This window comes from Nycticebus coucang, chromosome 20 (genome assembly GCF_027406575.1).
Source record: "Nycticebus coucang isolate mNycCou1 chromosome 20, mNycCou1.pri, whole genome shotgun sequence".
Classification (NCBI taxonomy): Eukaryota; Metazoa; Chordata; class Mammalia; order Primates; family Lorisidae; genus Nycticebus; species Nycticebus coucang.
In genome coordinates, this window is record NC_069799.1 from 50,345,563 (window position 1) to 50,367,490 (window position 21,928).

The 21,928-nt window shown below is 44.1% G+C and overlaps 1 protein-coding gene across 15 annotated transcripts in view; it reads right to left on the bottom strand.

Annotated features, from left to right (window-relative positions):
* KIAA1217 (KIAA1217 ortholog) overlaps positions 1–21,928 on the bottom strand; it is a 445,617-nt gene that overhangs the window by 281,543 nt on the left and 142,146 nt on the right. Inside the window, exon 1 of one of the 15 annotated variants that reach the window (XM_053572350.1) lies at positions 21,016–21,761. The exons of the other annotated variants lie outside the window; for them this stretch is intronic. Within the exon in view, the coding sequence (XP_053428325.1) occupies positions 21,016–21,099 (84 nt within the window). The 5' untranslated portion in view covers positions 21,100–21,761. Of the gene's footprint in view, positions 1–21,015; positions 21,762–21,928 lie in introns of those variants that run through there. 15 annotated transcript variants of the gene reach the window in all.

Sequence of the window (21,928 nt, forward strand, 5' to 3'; positions counted from 1 at the left end):
ATGGCCCTCGGTAGAGTGCCATGGCATCACACAGCTCACAGCAACCTCCAACTCCTGGGCTTAAGCGATTCTCTTGCCTCAGCCTCCCGAGTAGCTGGGACTACAGGCGCCCGCCACAACGCCCAGCTATTTTTTGGTTGCAGTTCAGCCGAGGCCGGGTTTGAACCCGCCACCCTCGGTATATGGGGCTGGCGCCTTACCGACTGAGCCACAGGCGCCGCCCTCCATTCATTTTCTTATTAGACTAATAACAGGTAACATAACACGAAATGAATCAGCACTGATTCCAATGCCCTTGCAGCCCAATGCGACCACTGTTTCTCTAACTAACAGCAAAATCAACAGTCCTCAGACTGATGAATTTATGAATTAAATTCACTTCTCGTCTACGTTCTGAGCAGGCCTGACAGAAAGAGAAATAGCCTATCAAGATGGGCAGTAGCTTGGAGATTCACTGCAACAAGGCCACGGCCACCTCAGGGATGAGTATGGAAAGACAGTTTAGAAAGATAGCCAAGGAGGAAGGAATGAAGGCCAGGCCCTTTGCTTTAGCTAGCACCTGCACAGTAGATTCTGCTTTGGAAAATTCTATCATTAACCAAATCTCATTGATGATAAACAAATCTGGAAGCATTGATCTTCCCTGCAGCTTAAACAAAGGCTTAAAGGGAGAAAAAAAGATACTGGAAACTACTATATTATCATACAATCAATCCTCATAATTTACATTTCCTGTATTTGTAAATATATCTACTTAGTATGATCCCCACCCCCACCCCCAAGTGAATGCTCCCAGCACTCTTAAAGTCACTATGGCCACATACAGAGAAGCAAATAATTGGAGCTGGTTAACAAGCATGTTCCCCGGCTGGATGTGGTGGCTCATGCCTGTAATCCTAGCACCCAGAGAGGCTGAGGCAGGTGGACTGCTTGAGCTCACGAGTTTGAGACCAGCTTGAACAAGAGTGAGACCCCGTCTCTACTAAAAAGAGAAAAATTAGCCAGGTGTCATGGTGGGCGCCTAGAGTCCCAAGCTACTTGGGAGGCTGAGGCAAGAGGATTGCTCTAGCCCAAGAGTTTGAGGTTGCTGTGAGCTATGATATCATGGCACTCTACCCAGGGAACAGAGTGAGACTCTGTCTCAAAAAAAACAAAACAAAACAAAAACAAAAACAAAAATAAGCATGTTCTAGGAGTCTTACTTTGTCGCCCTTGGTAGAGAGCTGTGGCGTCATAGCTCATAGCAACCTCCAACTCCTGGGCTTAGGCGATTCTCTTGCTTCAGCCTCCTGAGTAGCTGAGACTACAGGTGCCCACCACAACGCCCAGCTATTTTTTTGTTGCAGTTGGCCAAGGCCAGGTTCGAACTCGCCACCCTTGGTATATGGGGCCGGGACCCTACTCACTGAGCCACAGTCTCTGCCTTCTTGTTTCAGTTCTCATACTGTAAAGAAATGTTCTTCCCATAGTCTATTTCGTGCTGCAAGTTTTGCACTTTTGTGCCTGGGTTTCTGTGTATGAGGGAGAGAGATTTTGCTATCAGAAATGGTCCCCCTCCCCACTTCTTAGTTTCCAATGTCCTTCACTCTCTTTGTGCCTGTTTATTTAGCTCCCAATTACTAGAAAATAATGTGTGGCATTTGTTTTTCCATTCCTGGAAAATGAGGATTTTAAAGATGTACTACTTATGTTCATTGGGGAGTCAAGATCTCAAATCTAGTCTTATCTACAATTCTGCAAACGAAGACTAGTGTATGTTCACACTGCAAAGCTGATCTTTTCCTAAAGCAGTGTGAGATATTAACCACTGCTTCAACTCAGTAGTGTGGTTATCCCGTCTAAGTCACGTTGCCAATGCTCTCCAAGGCCTATTTTTTAAATAAACCTAAATTTCAACCACCAAATTGTTAGAATCAAAACAAATGGAGCCTTTTTCATATAGATAAGCAAAAGTGATTTAACACAGTATCAATGCCTTTGTAATATTTTGCTTTTGTCTGATTTGGGTACCACTTTGTTAAATCCATTTGCAAGTTTTGAAAGCAATCAATGTTTATATTCTCTTAGCACCAACTCTCAGAAAGCATTCCTTATTCTACGAGATTAACCGGTCATTTTGGACCAAATCTGAAAGTAACCATCAGTCACTTTTCAGTTCACACACATGTGCTGTTAGTAATTATTCCAGTAATGTATCAAACACAAATCACTACCTGCTTATTTACCGAGGATGAGTTGCCTTTTGGTTTGAGGTATGTACTTCTAATTTATTGGTTCTATATCAGATTCACTACACCAAAAACATCTCCTCTGGCTGGGTACTAGATCTTACATCTTTTTGTTTGGGAGTATTACTCATGCTTTGAAATTGAGAAAGGGAAAGAGCTATCTCAATACCTTCAAAAATAACTTGGACTTCGGCTTGGCGCCTGTAGCTCAAGTGGCTAGGGCGCCAGCCACATACACTGGAGCTGGTGGGTTTGAATCCAGCCCAGGCACGCCAAACAACAATGATGACAACTACAACCCAAAACAACAATAACAAAAACAAATAGCCAGGCATTGTGGGGGGCGCCTGTAGTCCCAGCTACTTGGGAGGCTGAGGCAAGAGAATCACTTAAGTCCAAGAGTTGGAGGTTGCTGTGAGCTGTGACACCACAGCACCCTACCTAGAGCAACAGTTTGAGACTCTCTCAAAAAAATAAATAAATAAATAAAATAAAAATAACTTGGACTTCTAATTAATGATGCTGTGGGGGACAGTTACACATAGAGGAAAGGAAAGGGCCTCTTATGTGGGCCCTCACTGGACTGGGACAGTAACCTGCATCTGTCTGTTTCTGCCACGTCTTCATCGGCCTCTAGTCCTCCCACAGGAAGAACTTAAAAATAATAATGAAATGAAAATAGCAAGAGTATGTTTAACCTCAAAGAAGACTGTTGGTGCATAGCGTGGACTCCCTGAGAATATTTCTAGAGGAGGGGAATGAAGGAACGAGTAATTCTTAGGCTACGATTATTGCTCATAAGCTCACCTCTGCTCACACTTTGCCAATGTTAGTAAGAGTCTGATCTCTTGAGAGAGACCACAGGGAACTTTATCAGTCTCTAAACAGAATTCTCTTCCCTGAGCGGCTGATAGGAGCTGGGCAAAATGAAGAGGCATTTCATGGAGAAACCGGAGCTTCTACCTCATATATTTAGTGTTGCTACAATAACGCACAGAAAATTAACTAGTTTTTAATTTTTTTTCTTCTCAAAGCCTCCTCTCCATAAATAGTCAACAAACCAACTATCCAAGGAGCAGAAGGACATAGATTTTTTATGCAGTGGGAGTCCCCTGCCAATCTGCTAACATTCTTAAGGCTTAATTCCCACAGTACAGAGACCAGAGGAAGAACTGGGGTGGATGCTGTTCTCATGTGTCTTCTCCTCATTAAGACTTTTCAAAGAAGACTTTATTCTAACAGACATTTAGAAGAAAGAGAAATTGAAGAATTTGTTCTCCAGGCAAATAACTCATAAGGGGGGAAAAATATCGCATGATTTACTTCTCAAGGATCATTGAAGAATGTGTGAAAATCCATACTCTGTTGAAACTCCAAGATGTCTGTTAATGTTACCTTGAAAGAAATAAGTAAAGAATTTCAGAGACAATTATTAAACAAATCCTTTACTGGCTAGATATGGTGGCTCACGGCCATAATCTTAGTATTTTGGGAGGCCAAGGCAGGAGAATTGTGTGAGCCCAAAAGTTTGACACCAGCCTAGGCAATAGCAAGACCCCGTCTATTAAAATAGAAAAATTAGCTGGGCATGGTGATGTGCACCTGTAGTCCCAGCTGCTCAGGAGGCTAAGGCTGGAGGATCACTTGAGTCTAAGAGTTCGAGGCTGTAGTGAGTTTTGATGACACAACTATACTCTGGCCTGAGCAACAGAGTGAGACCCTGCCTCATTAAAAAAAGAAAGAAAGGGGTGGCGCCTGTGGCTCAGTGAGTAGGGTGCTGGCCCCATATGCCGAGGGTGGCAGGTTCAAACCCAGCCCCGGCCAAACTGCAACAAAAAAAAAAAAAAAAAAAAAAGAAAGAAAGAAAATCCATTACTACTTTAATAGGTATCTCGATTTGGCTGGAATGTGGCTAGAATTTGTGTGTGTGCACTCAATTAGACTAGAATATGGCTCTGTCAATCAGTCAACCTCAGTATTTTGTCCCTGGCAATGACACAATGGCTTGGTGACTGCAGGACTCCCTAGAGTGAGGCTTTGGGAACTCTACTCTGCTTCGTCGAGAAATTTGAGAGTTGAAGCAGAACTCATATCTATGCAACTTGAACATTTTTTCCAGTCAATAGTAAGATGATCAAGGCCAAAAAAATGAAGTGGCCCAGGTCACACATTGAGTTAGCAGACACAGGAGGAGGCTGGATCTGAGCCCTCGCAGCTCCTTGGACCTTGTCACTAATCTGGAGCGAGCGTCCCTGACATCTCTACTGAACAGTGATTTTCTGGGTAATTCCCCTTATCTAATTTTACTGCCTAACTATTCTGCCATCTGTTACTGGAATGAGACCCTAATCGTGTGGAAAGAAGGAAGAAAGAGGCCTAAAGGATCTTCTAATCCCATTCCTAGGGCTCCAATGGAGAAATGCCAGATCATCTTCCACTCTAAGCCCGTCTCACTATAACCTCATTCATCTTTTTAAATTTCAGATTAATATGAGGGTACACATAATTAGGCTCCATCATTTGCCCTGCTCCGTGAAGTCCAAGCTGTTACATTCCTTATCCCTCCCTGTGCATGTCCCCACTGGCCTTGGTTTCTCTGCATTCCTCAAAGGCGTGAGTTCAAGATGAACATGACCGTGAGGGTTGTTTTTATCCTGTATGAGGTTATAAAACAATTTACTCATTTGAAGAGGTTGGGATTCAAGAATATATATGGTTAGAATGATTTGATCACAGGAGAAAAGTTTATTAAAAGGCCTGTGTATACAGTTTCATTATCCCCATTCTGTTTTTAAATTTCAGATTGACAGAAGGGCACAGATGATCCTGTTACATTGCTTGCACTTCTTAGGCATAGTTCAAGCTGTGGCTGAGCCCTTCACCCAGGGGGTGTGCTATATACCCTTACACTGTGCACAGGAGGTGAGAGCTTACCATTCCCCCTGCTTCCTCGTCTTTTTCTCCTCCTCCTCTCTCCCCCATTTGAATTTCATTGTGTTTTTCTTTCCTGTAGGCATGTACTTGTTTATATATTGGTTTCATGTTAGTAATAAGTACATTGGATACTTGCATTTCCATTCTTGTAATACTTTACTCAGAAGAATGTGTTTCAACTCCATTCAGGTAAATACAAAAGATTTAAGGTCTCCATCTTTTTTACGGTTGTATAGTATTCCATGGCATACATATACCGCAATTTATTAATCCATTCATGGGTTGATAGATACTTGGCTTGATTTCACATCTTGGAGATTGTGAAATGAGCTGCAATAAACATTCTAGTGCAAGTGTCCTTATGGTAAAGTGATTTTTTTTCTTCTGGGTAGATATCTAGTAATGGGCTTGTGGGATCAAATGAAAGGTTTACTTTTAATTCCTAGAAGATTCTCTGTACTTCTTCCCACTGAGGCCGTGTTAGTTTATAGTCCCACCAGCAATTTAAAAGTGTTCCCTTCTCTCCGCATCCATACCAGCATCTGCTGCTTTGGGATTTTGTGATGTGGGCTGTTCTCACTGGTGTTAAGGGACATCTCAGGGCGGTTTTGATTTGCATTTCTCTGATGATTAGGGACTCATTATCCCTATTCTTCACTCCTTTAGTAAAGAGTAAGTATTAACTAATGAATTAGTTATAGTCAGAAATGAAGTTAGCACTTATGATTTGGAATCTCAACCAAGATACAGATAGCATTTTGGCTACAACAAGAGCTTTTCCTAATATCTTTGAGCACTAAACTTCACTCCTAAGGAAGTGTTAACTAAGCTTGATATTCTTCGATTCCTTATCCCCCTATAAAAGTGTTGATATTATTCCTTTCAGAATGACACATTTTATGTCCATCAAAATAGAAAATAATCTTCAAATTAAATGGCATTTAAAGAAAAAATAACTTTGATGCCAAATTGGAAAAGAAAGCTTCAAAAGTGCTTTGAAAATGGAGTCAAAGTCCCAATTAAAGGAAAAATGGGAGGCAAATTAAGAATATGCTTTTCCCAATGACACTGAACCTTAATAATTTTCTGCATGATTATTTGAAAACCCTATAATTCTCATAGAAATCTGGCAATCTCACCCATCTTCCCTCTGCAAAATAAATAGGAAAAAGAAAGTATCTGGTGCAGTTTAAAGAAATATTGCTTTACAATGGAGGTAGGGTAGCAGACAGACAGGCCAGGATTACTCCTGAGTATCATTAAAAGAAAGAAATCTAAGCCACACTTCACAAAACAGCAGCTTAATCCATTGCCTTTCTTTTTCATGCTCGCTAATTGGGAAAAAGAAAAGAAAGATGATATTATTCGTGCACTTTGGTGACAATGTAGTTTATGTACATAAATTGCCTGTATAATGGCAGAGTGAAGGGCTGTATCTTATCCAGCAGCTCACAAGAACCCAGTAAGTGGTGGAGTGTGAACCACCTGCTAGACAATTCATGTGAGTGTCCCAGACCTGGGTGGGACAGTATTTAGTGACTAAACTGACTTTTAAGTCAACAACTATCTTGGGTTTGGGTCCAGAATGATCATTCAGAATGGGAAAGGTTTACTGAGAGAGATGATAAAAATCAATTTTCTCCTTTGAAAAATCAAAGAACGCCTTAAGGATTTTCTGTTTCTAACGCCTTCATGCTATAGTTAGGGAAATACACCACACCTGGGTGGCCCCACAGCCAGAGCTCAGCAAGGCAACTGAGATCCACCACTTGATGCCCTCTCCTGTGGCAGGAGGGACCCTTCTGTACCTGTGCTGCCTGAGTGCGGGCCTGCTAGAGAAATGGTGACATAGTGGGAACAGATAAGAGAACTTCTCATGGTCTTTTCCAACCATGGAATTAAAAATTTATCTTGTATTTTATGGAACATGGGGCCCTAATATTTAGGTGAACAATAGGGGTTGATACTATATGCCAATTTTAATCCTTGGTACTTGCTACTTGCTACTTGCTAAAGCAATACTTGCTACTCCTAAAAGTACTTTTTATTGGGGGAGGTAGCTCACGCCTATAATCATGGCACTTTGGGAGGCTGAGGTGGGAGGATCACTTGAGACCAGGAGTTCAAAAGGAGCCTGGGCAACATAGTGAGACCCCCCCACCCCCAATCTCTACAGAAAATAAAAAACTTGGCTGGGCATTAGTGGTACATACCGGTAGTTCCAGCTACTCTAGAGGCTGAGGCAGGAGGATCTCTTAAGCTCAGAAATTCAAGATTACAATGAGCTATGATGATGTCACTGCACTCTAGCGTGAGTGACAACTCTCTCAAGAAAGAAAAAAAGGCAGGGTGTGGTGGCTCACACCTATAATCCTAGTACTCTGGGAGGCCAAGGTGGGAGGATCACTTGAGCTCAGGAGTTTGAGACGAACTTGAGCAAAGAGTGAGACCCTGTCTCTACTAAAAATAGAAAAAATTATCTGGGTATTATGGTCAGCACCTGTAGTCCCAACTACTTGGGAGGCTAAGGCAGGAGGATCACTTGAACCCAGCAGTTTGAGGTTGCTGTGAGCTAGGCTGATACCATGGCACTCTAGCCTGGAGCAACAGAGTAAGATTCTATCTAAAAAAAGGAAAGAAGAGAAAGTGAATGGAAGGGAAGGGGGGAGAAAAGGAGGAAGGGAAGGGAAGGGGGAAGGTAAGAGAAGAAAAAAGAAAAAAAGAGAAGAGAAAGAAAAGAAAAGAAAAAGAAAAAGAAAAAACAAAGTTCTCCGTGATTGGGCAACTGGACTCACGGTCCCAGAGCAACACTTCTCAGTAAGAAAAACCAGCTCCACTCATTTTGCCTTCCTGTGACAAGCTCTGAGGGGATAGATGCTCACATCCAAATATCAGTCTTCATATTTCTGCCAAAGTGTAATTTGCTGTATGCTTTTTGATGAATGTTTTAAAGCAACCCTTTTTTAAATGGACAAATCTTGGCAGGAGATTAGCAAGTCGATTCATTGGCAGTGAGAAAGGATAGCACAGTTTAATCCCTGTCATTTAAAAGAATAATTCCAAATATAATAGGTTGTTGACATATTAATATAATAGGTCGTGCATGGAGAGCTATGAGTTTGCCCAGGTTTATGAAATTCCAATATCAGGAATCTGACTTTCTACCCAAACGAACTAGAGAACAATGATTTGTACTAGACTCCTTTCCGATTCCCCAACAGCTTGCACGCGCGGGTGTGTTTTAACAGCAGCACCCCAAGTCGTTTGCTATTAGTCTGAGTTCACAGATGATTAACTAACTGCTGGAGAAGGGAGCTTTAGGGCAGAGAAACAGAGTTAAAGTATTAGTTACCACTGCCAATTACCGGGTAATGGGAAAGCATACCATCTCTTTAATTAAATGTAAAATAATGGGAAATGGGATATGATTTATGAAAATTCAACCCACACCCAAATTTCAATATTCCATTTATTGAGTCATCTTAGGCAAACCACACAGCAGGGTGAGCAGAATATCAAATTGTTTCCAGGTCAACTTAATTTCGAAGTATGATGCCTAGGTGAAAACAGGCTCGCTTCAGCTGGTGTGTTTTCCTCTTTTTAAACCATTATTAGTCATAGTAAGTATTAACTACAAAAATAATTGGACTCTTTAAAAAAGCCTATTTAGCTATGCTTAGCAGCTGATCATTTTTTGAGGATCAATTCAAAGATCCTCAAAGTTCAAAGATCAATTCAAAGATCCTCCTTTCTCAAAGTTTTTCCAGGTTCCTCACTTTGGGAGATCTCTTTCTCCTCTGGGTTCCTACAAGGTTTTCTTCATATTTCTGGCAGAACATTCATTCCATTGGTTTTATGTATGCCACAGTCTGCCAATAGACTCCTTAAGAGAACACAAATGGTCCTTATTAATCTTTATGTTCCCAGCAACTATGTGAATTCCTGGCTCTTAGGGAACGATGCTTAAGAGACTTTAATTAATTATATTTATGGAGAAAATCACAAAGCTAGACATAACTCAACCCCATTGTAATAAAACCCAACGAATTTCTGGTCCAAACTTTTCACCTCCAATTATAGCTAGTAACATGATCACAATGCGATCCTGGCAGGTGTTTTTTGATTCCTGTCATGACTTTGGGAGGCCGAGGTAGGAGGATCATTTGAGCCCAGGACTTTGACACCAGCCTGGACTTTGACACCAGCCTGAGCAGTAACAAGACTTTATCTCTGGAAAAGATAAAAAAAAAAAATAAGGCAGGCATGGTGGAACATTCCTATAGTCCCAACTACTAGGGAGGCTGAGGATGGAGGATCACTGAACGCAGGAGCTGGAGGCTGTAGTGTAGCTCTGATGATGCCACTGCATTCCAGCCTGGGCAATAGAAAGAGATCCTATCTCAAAAAAAGGGTAACAGTATTGGAGTAAGAAAAAAGATTAAATACGGTAGAACCTCTATAAGGTGACCACCCAAGGAACCATAACAAACCGGTATACATATATATAGAAGTTGTCAACACAAGAAATTAGGCCTATTATACTGATATGTACATGTCTGGTCTATGAAAATTAGGTCAACTCAAGGAGGTGGTCAACTATGGAGTATATTTCGATAACCAATAAAAAATGATCAGTCTTCTTAGCCAGGCATTGTGGCGGGCACCTGTAGTCCCAGCTACTTGGGAGGCTAAGGCAAGAGAATTGCATAAGCCCAAGAGCTGGAGGTTGCTGTAAGCTGTGACGCAACATCACTCTACCGATGGTGACAAAATGAGACTCTGTCTCTTAAAAAAAAAAAAAAGGATGTCTACAAAGATACACAGATTTGGCCTTAGCCATAACATAGCCTCTAGGGTTCTATATAAAACCAAGTATCCTTCTGCCCTTTTCCCTTTGGAATTTTATTTCTTCTTCCTTCTTCTCTGCCGAAAGGAAACCCTGGAGTGCAGTTCTTTAACCTCTCTCTGAATTTACTTCCTCAGACTTCCCTGACTGCCCATCCCACTCCTGCACTGTGTCCATCCCCCCATGAAACATTCCTTATCTTTTTTAATTACTCACCACCCTTGCAACTACTTATTTTAATGTTTTCTTCCCCTGAAGCTATAACGCACAGGAAGATGGAAACCTTGTCTATCTTGTGCACTGCTGTGCATCCACGGACTAGCGCAAAACAGACGCTCAACTCAGTGAGCAGAGGGGGAAAGGGAAGGAGGAGAGAGGAAAACTTGCATGTGAAGCTGGGAGAGAGAAAAACACGAGGAGAGGAAAGAGACAGCTGTGGCTGGTTGCCCAGCATCTCTCTGCCCTCAGCTCTTGCAACTCTGAGCTGCCTAGAGAAAGAGCCTTGGTTGACAGAGTCCTGAGATGCAGACAAGAGCTCAGAAATAAAACTCAGTGCAAGGTGGAATCTCTCTGTATGGGGCAGTGTATGTTCTGGGATTAAAGAGTATGAAGGTCACAGTGGTGTCAGTTATAAAGGACTTTATTCTCTTTTTTTAGAGACAGAGTGTCACTCTGTTGCCCTGGCTAGAGTGCAGTGGTGTGATTATAGCTCACTGCAACCTTGAACTTCTGGGCTCAAGTGATCCTCCCGCCTCAGCCTCCTGAGTTGCCGGGCTAACAGGTGTGCACCCCTGCACCTGGCTAATTGTTTTAATTATGTTTTGTAGAGATGGGGTCTCCCTAAGTTGCTTGGGCTGCTCTCCAACTCTCAACCTCAAGCGGTTCTTCTGCCTTGCCCTCCCAAAGCACTGAGATTACAGGAATGAGCCACCATACCCAGCCAAGGATTTTGTAATAGTCTCTGAAGAACCACACACATACATGGTGGTATTATTATTATTTGACTTGAATGAAACGTCGGTGGATCTGGAACTATGTGCAAGACGACCGTAAACATCACATACAATCAAAGGTATGGAGTCTTCAAGTCCAAATAAATATGAAAGCAGTGGCCAATATCTTTGAAACATTCGTAGCAAGACCACCACAATAGAGAGCAAGTTCATGTTAAAAGAACTTAGGAAAAACTTTGGTGGTAAGAAATGTCCTGTCAGAGAGTTCCTTTCCTTGTTCTTTACAAATCCCCTGTATTGTTTTTATAGCCCAAGTTCTTATCCTGGCCATCCTCTGAAACAAATCTTTGAAGAAAAAGAAGGAAACATGTTATTGCTCACAGTTCAATGGTTTTCTGGAATGTTCTGTGCAATTCCCTTTGTGTGTGGGCTTTTCTTCGCTGCTTCTTCTTCTTCTTTTATTATTATTAGCCTCTAAAGCTGGTCTTACTAGTTCAACACTGTCAGAGACTTCACTTTTCAGCCGCTGACACAACTGTGTGGACCTAAGCAAACCTGAACCTGCCCGCCTTTGTTTCATCTTGCCCACCCTGTCCCCAGGTTCCCATCCTGGTGTGTGCTCACTCGCTGCTGCTCTGAAAAGGCATCTTTTCCTCCTTCCTGTACGTGCCTCAGATGTGGAACACAACTAGGAAGACGTGAACTTCGAGCCCTCTGCACACAGTTCTGACCTTTGTTGCGTATGCTGTACCCAGCCTGCTAGCCTCAAAGCAAAGAAAGAAAAATCGCAGTGGACTCATGTGGATTCAGGGCGTGGGACGGACTGATTACATCTAATTATGTTAGGATAACATAATTATCCTAACAAAAGCTGAAATACTCCTCCCAAACCTCTTCCTTAGAGAAGATAAATTATTTTCATAATAAAAACGTTAGAGCAGTGATTTTTAACTGGTGTGCTGTGAAAGGATCTTAGGTATGCCATGAAAATACTTTTTTTATTTTTCATTTTTTTTTAGAGACAGAGTCTCACTTTATCACTCTTGGTAGAGTGCTGTGGCGTCACAGCTCACAGCAACCTCCAACTCCTGGGCTTAGGTGATTCTCTGGCCTCAGCCTCCCAAGTAGCTGGGACTATAGGTGCCCACCACAATGCTCGGCTATTTTTTTGTTGTTGCAGTTTGGCCAAGGCCAGGTTCAAACCCGCCACCCTCGGTATATGGGGCCAGTGCCCTACCCACTGAGCCACAGGTGTCGCCCACCATGAAAATGTTCAAAGATCATTAAGTCATTTTTGAAAAATGTTCAAAGCATAGTTAGTGTATTTTTTTTATGCTTTTTTTTTTTTTTTTGATCAACATGATTTAAGTGTGTTGTGGAAGGTTCAAGTGTACCATGAGATAAAAAAATTTGAAAACTACTGCGTTGGAGGCTTCTCACAGCCTGATATGGAGACACAACTCTCAAGTCAGTCAGAGACAATGCAGCTGTCAGAGGAAACAGCCCCTTCAAACCAAAAAAACCCCGAAATGTTTAGAGGTCAGTCTCCCAGCACACACTCATACACACACAGGAGTCAAACATTTTGGCTGAAAAACAAGACACTGAGATGTTAAACTGCCTTTCTAAGAGTCAAGATGAGACTGACATGGCAGGTGTCCAAGAACCCAGTGTCCCAGGCTGGCACTGTGACTCATGCCTGTAATCCTAGCATTCCCGGAGGCCAAGGTGGGAGGAAGCCTTGAGCTCAGGGCCGGGAGACCAAGGTGGGAGGAAGCCTTGAGCTCAGGGGTTCAAGACCAGGCTACACAAGAATGAGACCCCATCTCTACTAAAAATAGAAAAATTAGCCAGGCATTTTGGGGGGTGCCTATAGTCCCAGCTACTCAGGAGGCTGAGGCAGGAGGATTGCTGGAACTCAGGAATCTGAGGCTGCGGTGAGCAAGGCTGACCCCATGATACTCTGGCCCTGATGACAGAATGAGGTGGGGGGAAGGGAAGAAGGGAGGACAAGGGGGGAGGAGAGGGAAAAGGAAAGTAAAGAAAAGAAAAAACGAGAAGAACACAATGAACCCAGTGTTCTTCTGGGAGACAGAAAGCCATCACTCATGCCTTTCTGCAATAAGACTAAAACCCAGGCAAAAGACCACACGACAGTGTGGCGAGCATTTCTCGCAAGAGCCAAGCATAGCAGAATTACCAAAGCCTTGATTTCCAAGCCTTTCCCCAGCCCTGAAACACCCTAGCATTTTGTACATTTTCCACTTTTAAAATTTATTACTTTTGAGATAGAGTCTTACTATGTCGCCCTAGGTAGAACACTATGGCATCACAGCTCACAGCAACCTAAAACTCCTGGGCTCACTAGATCCTTCTGTCTCAGTCTCCTGGGCAGATGGGACTCCAGGTGCCTGCCACCACATCCAGCTAGTTCTTCTATTTTTAGTAGAGACAAGGTCTCGCTCTTGCTCAGGCTGGTCTTGAACTCCTGAGCTCAGGCCATCTACCTGCCTCCCAGACTGCTAAGATTACAGGTGTGAGACACTGCGCCTAGCCCTCACACGTCTTTTTAAAATCTGAGATGCTCTTCCAGCAGCCCATTTTGCAAATTTTTTTTTTTTTTATTAAACCATAGCTGTGTACATTAGTATGATCATGGGGCACCATACACTTGGTTCATATACCGTTTGACACATTTTCATCACATTAGTTAACATAGCTTTTGTAGCATTTTCTTAGTTATTTTGCTAAGACCTTTACATTCCACATTTACTAGGATTCACATATACCCTTGTAAGATGTACCGCAGGTGTAATCCCATTAATCCCCCTCCTTCCCCCTCCAGCCCCCCTCCCTCCCCTCCCTTTCCCCTTTCTCCCTATTCTTAGGTTATAACTGGGATATAGCTTTCATGTCCATTTTGCAAATTTTGGATCTAAACGGACCCTTCCCTCCCAGCTACCAACAAAGAGTAGCAGCGATCTCTCCCGAGGAAGCACAGTTGGAAAATTCGTCAACAGCGGCTAACCTTCTAGGCATACTTATGTGTACAGAGGGGAGAGGGTGACAGCCGGCAGGCACACGCACACTCTCACACTTCATGATACTGAAGTGACTTACAGCTTTTACAGTGCATTTTATCTTGAAGGAAACCTTAGGAGGGACTCTCACTTTACCCAGCCGCTTAAATTAGGACTTCTACAAATGGACTCTTTTTTTTTTCTTTTTAGGACATATTAGTATAAGTTTATTTTATATTAGAGAAAGGGAAGAGAGTGGGGAGAAGAAATGAGAAGGAGAAAGAGCAGAGAGTGAGAGAAAGACAGACGGGGAGAAGAGGACGGAGAGAATGGCCTGGCACCCCAAAGGAAGAGAGGAAGAAGGCCTGCCCAAATATGAACTCTGAAGCACGTGATCATCGAGCCCCCCAAACAGCAACGTCCTGTCTACCTAACTGGTGACACATGGCAGTGTTCCATCACTCAGCCCCCTGGGACCTGATCACCCTGTATTTCACCATGGCAACTTTTTCTCTACCTGTAGCTCTCCATGGGCAAGTGGAATGACATCTCAGTGCACCTCAAGGCAACCCCTTCACAGCCTTCCTAGCACCAAATAAAACACCATCAGCCTTCTCTTCAGTAACCATCCAATGCCTTTAACCTTTCTATTCCTTTATCATTTTTGTGGCCTCCTCCTCCCTGAATCCTCTGGAATGACTAAGACCGGGATGATGGCGTGATATGGACCCGGTACATTTCACTGATCTTTGCACGTGGATGCCTTTTCACATACACGCCAGCGTTAAGGAGGTTCTTCTGTGAAACTGATCCTCATAAGTCAAAACCTAAATTTGGAAAGGCCAAACCATTCTGTCCACTGTGTCTTGGCTTAGTTGTTGTGAAGAATGCAGGTATCTAAATTTAGATTTGTTTTCCCTCCATGGCTGGCTCAGGCAAATGTTCTTCCCATGCAAACTAAAATTCATGGCACCTGAGCCTGTAACTCTTCTCAGCCAATGACTGTCCTCTCTCCATCCTCAGCGGTGTGGTGATGGTCATTCCTCCCCCAGTAACTCACCCCCCCTTTCTCTCCCAATCCCCCTCAGAGAGTGTCCTACTGGTGAAGCCATCAGAGCCCTTCGGAGACAAGCACTTACCAAGTCCCAAACACGAAATTAGAACTCAGGACCTGCTTCCCATAAAACAGGTGAAACATCAGAGCACAGAAGCTCAGCTCAGTAGAGGATTAAATGCACTTCTGTAAGACAGTTTGGAGGGCAGGCGCCAAATTCCACACAACCAACTTAGAAGACAAAGTTTTACAGCAACAAACTATCATTTGGGGAAGGACAATTAAGCAAACTGGCAAAGAGGCACTGACACACAAGGAGCCCTGTAGCGCCGAGAATCGCCACCCGGCATTGAGATGTGGCAGGGACTTGGCCCAGCTCTGTAACTAGGTCCCCTTCAGAAAGAGGCATTTTGCCTCTCCTTCTCCAGAACCACGAATCCGTTATCACTTCACCTTTCCTCGTGACAGTCCCATAAACTCAGCAAAGAACAGGCGTCTCTGTTCACAGACAGAACGCGTGAGGCAAGAGAAATGACATTTCCAGCCGCTAACAACCCCTGTCAAGTCCTGACAAAAGGTTTGCCGTCGAGATAAAGCTGTTCATGGACGATTTTATAGCTCAAATGTGACTTTTTAAAAATCTTTGTGCTTTCACGCTATAGTTACTATATAATTCAAATGTGGATGGTGGCGCGACTGATTAGAACTGGCTATAACAAATACTTTGTGTTTGGTTTTTCCTGGTGATTCTTTGAGGTCAGGTGCTTCCTGACCCCTTTTAGAGAGTCTATGTCCAAAGCACATGCTTCCTAGAGCACGATCGCTCATTTTTGCATTCTTTTCCCCATCTTTCAAAGACATCCAACTGCTAAATTCGTTTGAGACAGTCTCACTATGTCACCCTCAATAGAGTGCCGTGGCATCAAGCTCACAACAACCTCAAACTCTTGGGCTCAAGCGATACTCTTACCTCAGCCTCCCTAGTAGCTGGGACTATAGGTGCCCGCCACAACGGCCGGCTATTTTTTGTTGTAGTTGTCATTGTTGTTTAGCAGGCCCAGCCAGGTTCAAACCCACAGCCTGGGTGTATGTGGCTGGCGCTCCAACCACTGAGCTAGGGGCGCCAAGCCTGCTGACTTCGTTTTTAAGTTGGCACCACACAGGCACAATGGCTTTACAATGAGAGTGCTTTGGTTTAAATAATCTGTCCTTCCTACTTAGGGCCTCACAGTGCAGGCCTAAAAGCTCTGTGTTTTCTTGACAGGGTAAGGAAAACAAACACAGGCAGGCCCCTCGGTTTCCTACAGAGGACAGATCCGCAGAACTGAATTTTAAGCCACAGGGAAATGCCAAAGGTAGACAGACACCTGAGCCTTCTTGAGCAACAGATGGAAGGGCTGGGCCTTTCTGAATCCAGCTTCAGAGCAGGAAGCAGAAAGAACCTCAACTCTGTCTGGGTATGCGTGTTGGGGGGTGCAGGAAGGAGGTCGAGGTTTGCTGGCTTTCTTTCATATCCTTGTCCTTTTCCATCTGGGAGAGAAGGGGTAAGGGGAGAGTCCTTGCAGGGAACAGGCTCCCCAGTGAGTCTGTCACCTTCAAGGTTTCCAGAGAGAGTGTGGGAAAAACCCCTGAGTTTAGTTCCAGGCTCCAGGAGTTTCCCAAAAGGACCCCCTTTTAGCACTAAGTATCTTGACAAAGCTCCCATTAGGGTAATTCCAAGTGATCTGATAAACAAGCTTTCAGTTAGCAAAGACTACCAGAAACCACCAAAGTCTATTTTTTGAAAATTTGCATTCTCCTTTTCCTACTTAAAGACACACTTATGAACGTAGAAACAGATCACTCCTTCTATTTTTTAGAAAACACCAAAGCTCCCTGCAAACAGAGTCCCTTGATTACTAATTTTCATTGGTGGTGTGTGTCACACTTTATGGGGGCAAGACATGATTGCAAGAGGGACTTTACCTAACAATTGCAATCAGTGTAACCTGGCTTATTGTACCCTCAATGAATCCCCACAATAAAAAACAAAAAACAACTAATTTTCACTGGAATCTCATCACATTCAATGGCATAGAAGTGGCTTAGTTTCCCCCTCTGCACATCTGCTGGAATCAGACAGGGGCTCATCTTGGAAGAGCTGCTCCTGAGCCCTGGGCTTTGAGGGGAAAATAGCTTGCTGGAAAAAGTTATCCCCTTTGTGATGACACAATGCGGAAAGGCGTCCACAGGCTCATTAAAACTTAAGCCCCTGGATGACAGGGGCTGCTTCTGTGTGCAGTTTGCACCCTGGGTTTGCCCTAGGATTACTTTCCAGAAGGCATAGGTTCGATGGACTGCATTCCTGTAGTGACAGGCCCTGTTTTTCAGCGGGTATCTTTTGCAAATTCATTTTTTCATGTTCACCTTTCACTTTGTGCAGCTATTAGCCCCAGATTTGCAAAGCCGGGATTGCAAATACCATGTCGCACTGCCTGTGTGTGTGTGTGTGTGTGTGTGTGTGTCAGCATCTGAGGTTTGGAGAATACAATAAACAGCCAAGTATAATATTCTCTCTTTCACCTACAGTTGCATTCCTTTCTCCATTCCAGAGTCTGTCTGGCATATGACATGTGTAATGGAGTCCCAGTCATCAGAGGTTTTAAGAGCATGAGGCACATGTGAACAGCACCCTCTGCTTCCACAGCCACCTGCGTGGCCCACACAAGGAGAAGGAAGGAGTCAGGAGTCAGGACCTGCTCAGATCCAGATGCAGGTTAAATCAAAAGAGTAGGGGCCTCGAGGACACATGGGGGTGTGCCCAAGTCACCTGAGACTGCTAAGTTGTCCAGCCTTTTCCGTATCTTCCTGCCTTTCCTCAAGAAGCGCCATAACCTAGAGCCAGGAGACTTCTCAAGAAGCCCTAGCTCCGATCCTGCTTCTCTAATGACTTGGGTGGCCCCTGGAGAAGTCACCTGAGCTTCCCAGCCCCAGGGGCCTCATCTGCCCTTTAGGGAAGGGGGCATGTATCTTCAGAGCCTGTGTGCTGTGATTCTCTGAGGTAGACTTTAATCTGAGTTTGGTTTCATTCTCAAATCAAGAATAAGAAGACAGCCTGGGCGTGGTGGCTCAAGCTTGTAATCCTAGCACTCTGGGAGGCCAAGGTGGGTGGATTGCTTGAGCTCAGGAGCTCTAGACCAGCCTGAGCAAAAGGGAGACCTCATCGCTAAAAATTGCCAGGCATCATGGTGGGCGCCTGTAGTCGCAGCTACTTGGGAGGCCGAGGCAAGAGGATCACTTGAGCCTGCAAGTTTGAGGTTGCTGTGAGCTAGGACGCCACGGCATTCTCCCCAGGGCTACAGAGAGAGACTGTCTCAAAAAAAATGTACTAAGAAGAACAAATCTCGCGCATTCTCACTCATATGTGGGAGCTAAATATTAAAACAGTGGCTCTCATGGAGATGGAGAGTAGAGTGATGGTCAGCAGAGCTGGGAAGGGTATCATGGAGGAAGGAATAAAATGGGGATGGTTAATGGTTGCAAAAATATAGTTAGACAGTTAGAATGAACAATGTTTGATAGCACAGCAAAGTGACTACAATCAATAGTAAGTTAGGGCATATTTTAAAATAACTGAAAGTGGAATTGGAACGCCACAAAGAAATGATAAATGCCTGAGGCGAGGGATACCCCAATTACCCTGATTCGATTAAGTCACATTGCACGCCTGGATGGAGACGTCGCCCGGGCTGGTGTCCGTCCCTTCTTTCTTTGGGATGCCACACCACGCTCTCCTCCTTTTCTCCCTTCTCTCTCTCTCATCTCTTCCTCCCACTCTCTTCCCTTTCTCTAATATAAAATAAACTTATAGTTTAATATTCTACAACAAAATTCACATGTACCCTATTAAATACACAACTATTATGTACCCATCATAAATCAAAATTAAAAAAATTTTTTTTTCAGTTTTTGACCAGGGCTGGGTTTGAACCCACCACCTTCAGCATATGGGGCCAGTGCACTACTCCTTTGAGCCACAGGCACCACCCCTAAAAATTAAAATTTTTTAAAGGAAAAAAAGAAACATGATTGTAGGGGAAAGAGCCATCTTCTAATAAAATATCTTCCATTTCATTCCCTCAATACACCAGTGTTTTAAAAAGCCATAAGAAAACCAGGTATAAACCAAAATACTCTTCAAACTTCTATTCCAGAAGTAACAGAAGAAAAGTTTCCATGTAGAAGTCATGACACAGCCTTTCCCATAGGGTATACCAATACCATGACCATGGCTTTCTTTACCGCACTTTATTCATACTACCTTGGGAAAATATTTCTTCCTGATCACCTTGGTGTCACACATTTACACACACCCAAACTTCTTTGCTCTGCCCAGTCCAAAATATCTTCACAGGCCTTCTAAGTCCCTGGGCCTTTGTCTTCTCCACAGAAATAACAGCATCTGTTTTCTCCTACCTGTCACCTTATTATGCATCTTATCCTGTGGTTATTATCTGTTGACCTCCTACCCCATCCTAGCTGGGTCACCATCCCTGCTGCTGCACGTTCAGTATCGCCTCAACCACACCAAAACGTCGGAACACTCACCTCTGAGGCTGACAGAGCAGCAGTGTCGCCTGAACCAAATGCTGGAATGTTCTTAAAACAAGACAAAACAGGTACACACACACACCGATGCAAAAGAAATCCTCAATGACCAATAGTCACTACCAAAATTTAAAACGCGGGCTTTTGAAAATCACCATGTGGTTGGTTCGGTTTGTTTAGCAAAATTACTTTTTCCTTTCATTTTATTCCTTCTTCAAACTTGGTAACTGTGCACCATTCTCTTAACATTTCTTTCAGGGCCTTTTTTTTTTTTTTTTTTTTTTAGAGACAGAGTCTCTGTCACCCTGGGTAGAGTGCTGTGGTGTCATAGCTCACAGCAACCTCAAACTCTTAGGCTCAAGCAATCCTCTTACGTCAGTCTCCCAAGTAGCTGGGACTACAGGTACCCCCATAAGGCCCAGCTATTTGTAGAGTCTCGCTCTTGCTCAGGCTGGTCTCAAACTCCTGAGCTCAAGCAATCCACCTGCCTCAGCCTCCCACAGTGCCAGGATTACTGAGCCAACGCACCCAGCCTCTTTTCAGACCATCTTAATTCAGGCAGCTGGAGGAAGTCAGAAGCATGAAATGAGACTTATCAACTGAAAGCCAGCCTGAGGCCTTTTCATTCTGGAAGGTTTACTTTTTTTTTTTATAATATGGGCTTCAGCCAAAGTTACTTCTCTGCCTCTACCATCCCCAAATGTTTTCCTCATGGGAAAGAAGTTGATTAACTTCTCAAGTGCTGGGAAAAGTTGAGAGTTCTGCTGTCCAAGCTCCGAGGACTTCTACTGTGGGCTCCAAGCCAGACCAACCCTGTCTGTGTGCAGGGCTTAAGTCAGGCAGGAACAAGACGGAACATGCCAGACCTCATTCGCTCTTTGAAAAGGTTATACCTACCAGCCCAGAAGCAGCTGCGTGTGTTTTAAGAACCCCTCAGCAAAGTGCTAGGGCAGAACCAGAGGGGAAGCAGCTCTTTTGCTGTCTGAGAAAACTGTCAACTAACTGATGGTAACTTGGCGCCATCTCCAAATCAGGGGATCCTACAGACTCATTATTTTTGAGACCAGCAAGGTAGGGTGGATGGATTGCATGCCTTACCTAGAAACATTCTGTATAATCAAAGAAAAATGCTGCCTGCCTTTGTACAGAAAATGAAGAGATTTTTCAAAGTAAAGAAAAGCAATTTAATTATCATTAAATAAGGTTTAACTGCTGTGGGCAATCCTTCTGCTTGAGAAGCATAATTTAACAGAAACCATGATGACCCACAGCCCTCTGCGGCTGGTGCTCAGCAAGGAGCAGCCTGGAACAGCTCACTACCAGGGGACGCATCACACAGAAATTTAGGGACCCAGGGAGAGGAGGCAAACCCCAGAATCATGCCACTCTGTACCTCGCAGGGCCCCCGGCAGCAGAAACGCGTGATGCCTCCTTCCCTCCTTGGCTTTTCTACAGGAGGGCAGACAAGTTCCTCCATGTCCAGATCCAGCAGTGGGCGGCAATCAGCCAGATGTCAAACGTCCCCAAGAGCGGTCAGGTACCTGGCCCAAGGCGGTGGCACTAGCCCCCTCTGCTCTGCCCATTCATTCTCCCAGCAAGCTAGTCCCACACACCCCTGACCGACGGACATGCAGGATTTGGAGTCTGATTCATGGATACAAAATACCGGTTTTTCATTGCTATGCAACCTGGGTGGGGTTTAGGTAAATCCGGATGTAGACACCCAAAGTGAGGGCAAGAATGTGTCTGTTTCCCAAATATCTTGCTCAGCCACATAGGCTCCACCTACCAGTCACAAGGGAAAATCAGTGTTGAATGCAGTGGGAAGGCCATTTATGGTCCCCAAGTATATACTGGGCAGTATATTCGTTCTTGTGCATCTGAGATTTGAGAGAGATCTTTACTTAAATTTCAACGCAGAATATATTTATCACGTCTCTGCCATCATGTGACAAAGCTTAGATTGCCAACTGTCTCAGCACCAGCCTTTGGTCAGATTGCGTCACCCTAAGTGGTGAGAAGTCGCATGAACATTCTACATTTGTGGCCGTCTCTCACTCAGCTGCACACCAGGTTGGAACTTCGGGAACAAGAGAATAAAGAAAGAGGGGGGAGGTTTCACATCCAAATGTTTGAGAATCACCCAGAGGACACGGCACCCCACCCCCCAGCTTCCTGATCGTCCAGCCAGCACCACCCACTCTGCCTGGCTGCACTCACCATGTGCACCCTGAAGAGTGTGTCGGGACATCCAGGGGACACTCAGAAACCCAGATTACAGGCTGGCCGTCGCACTCACAAGTCAT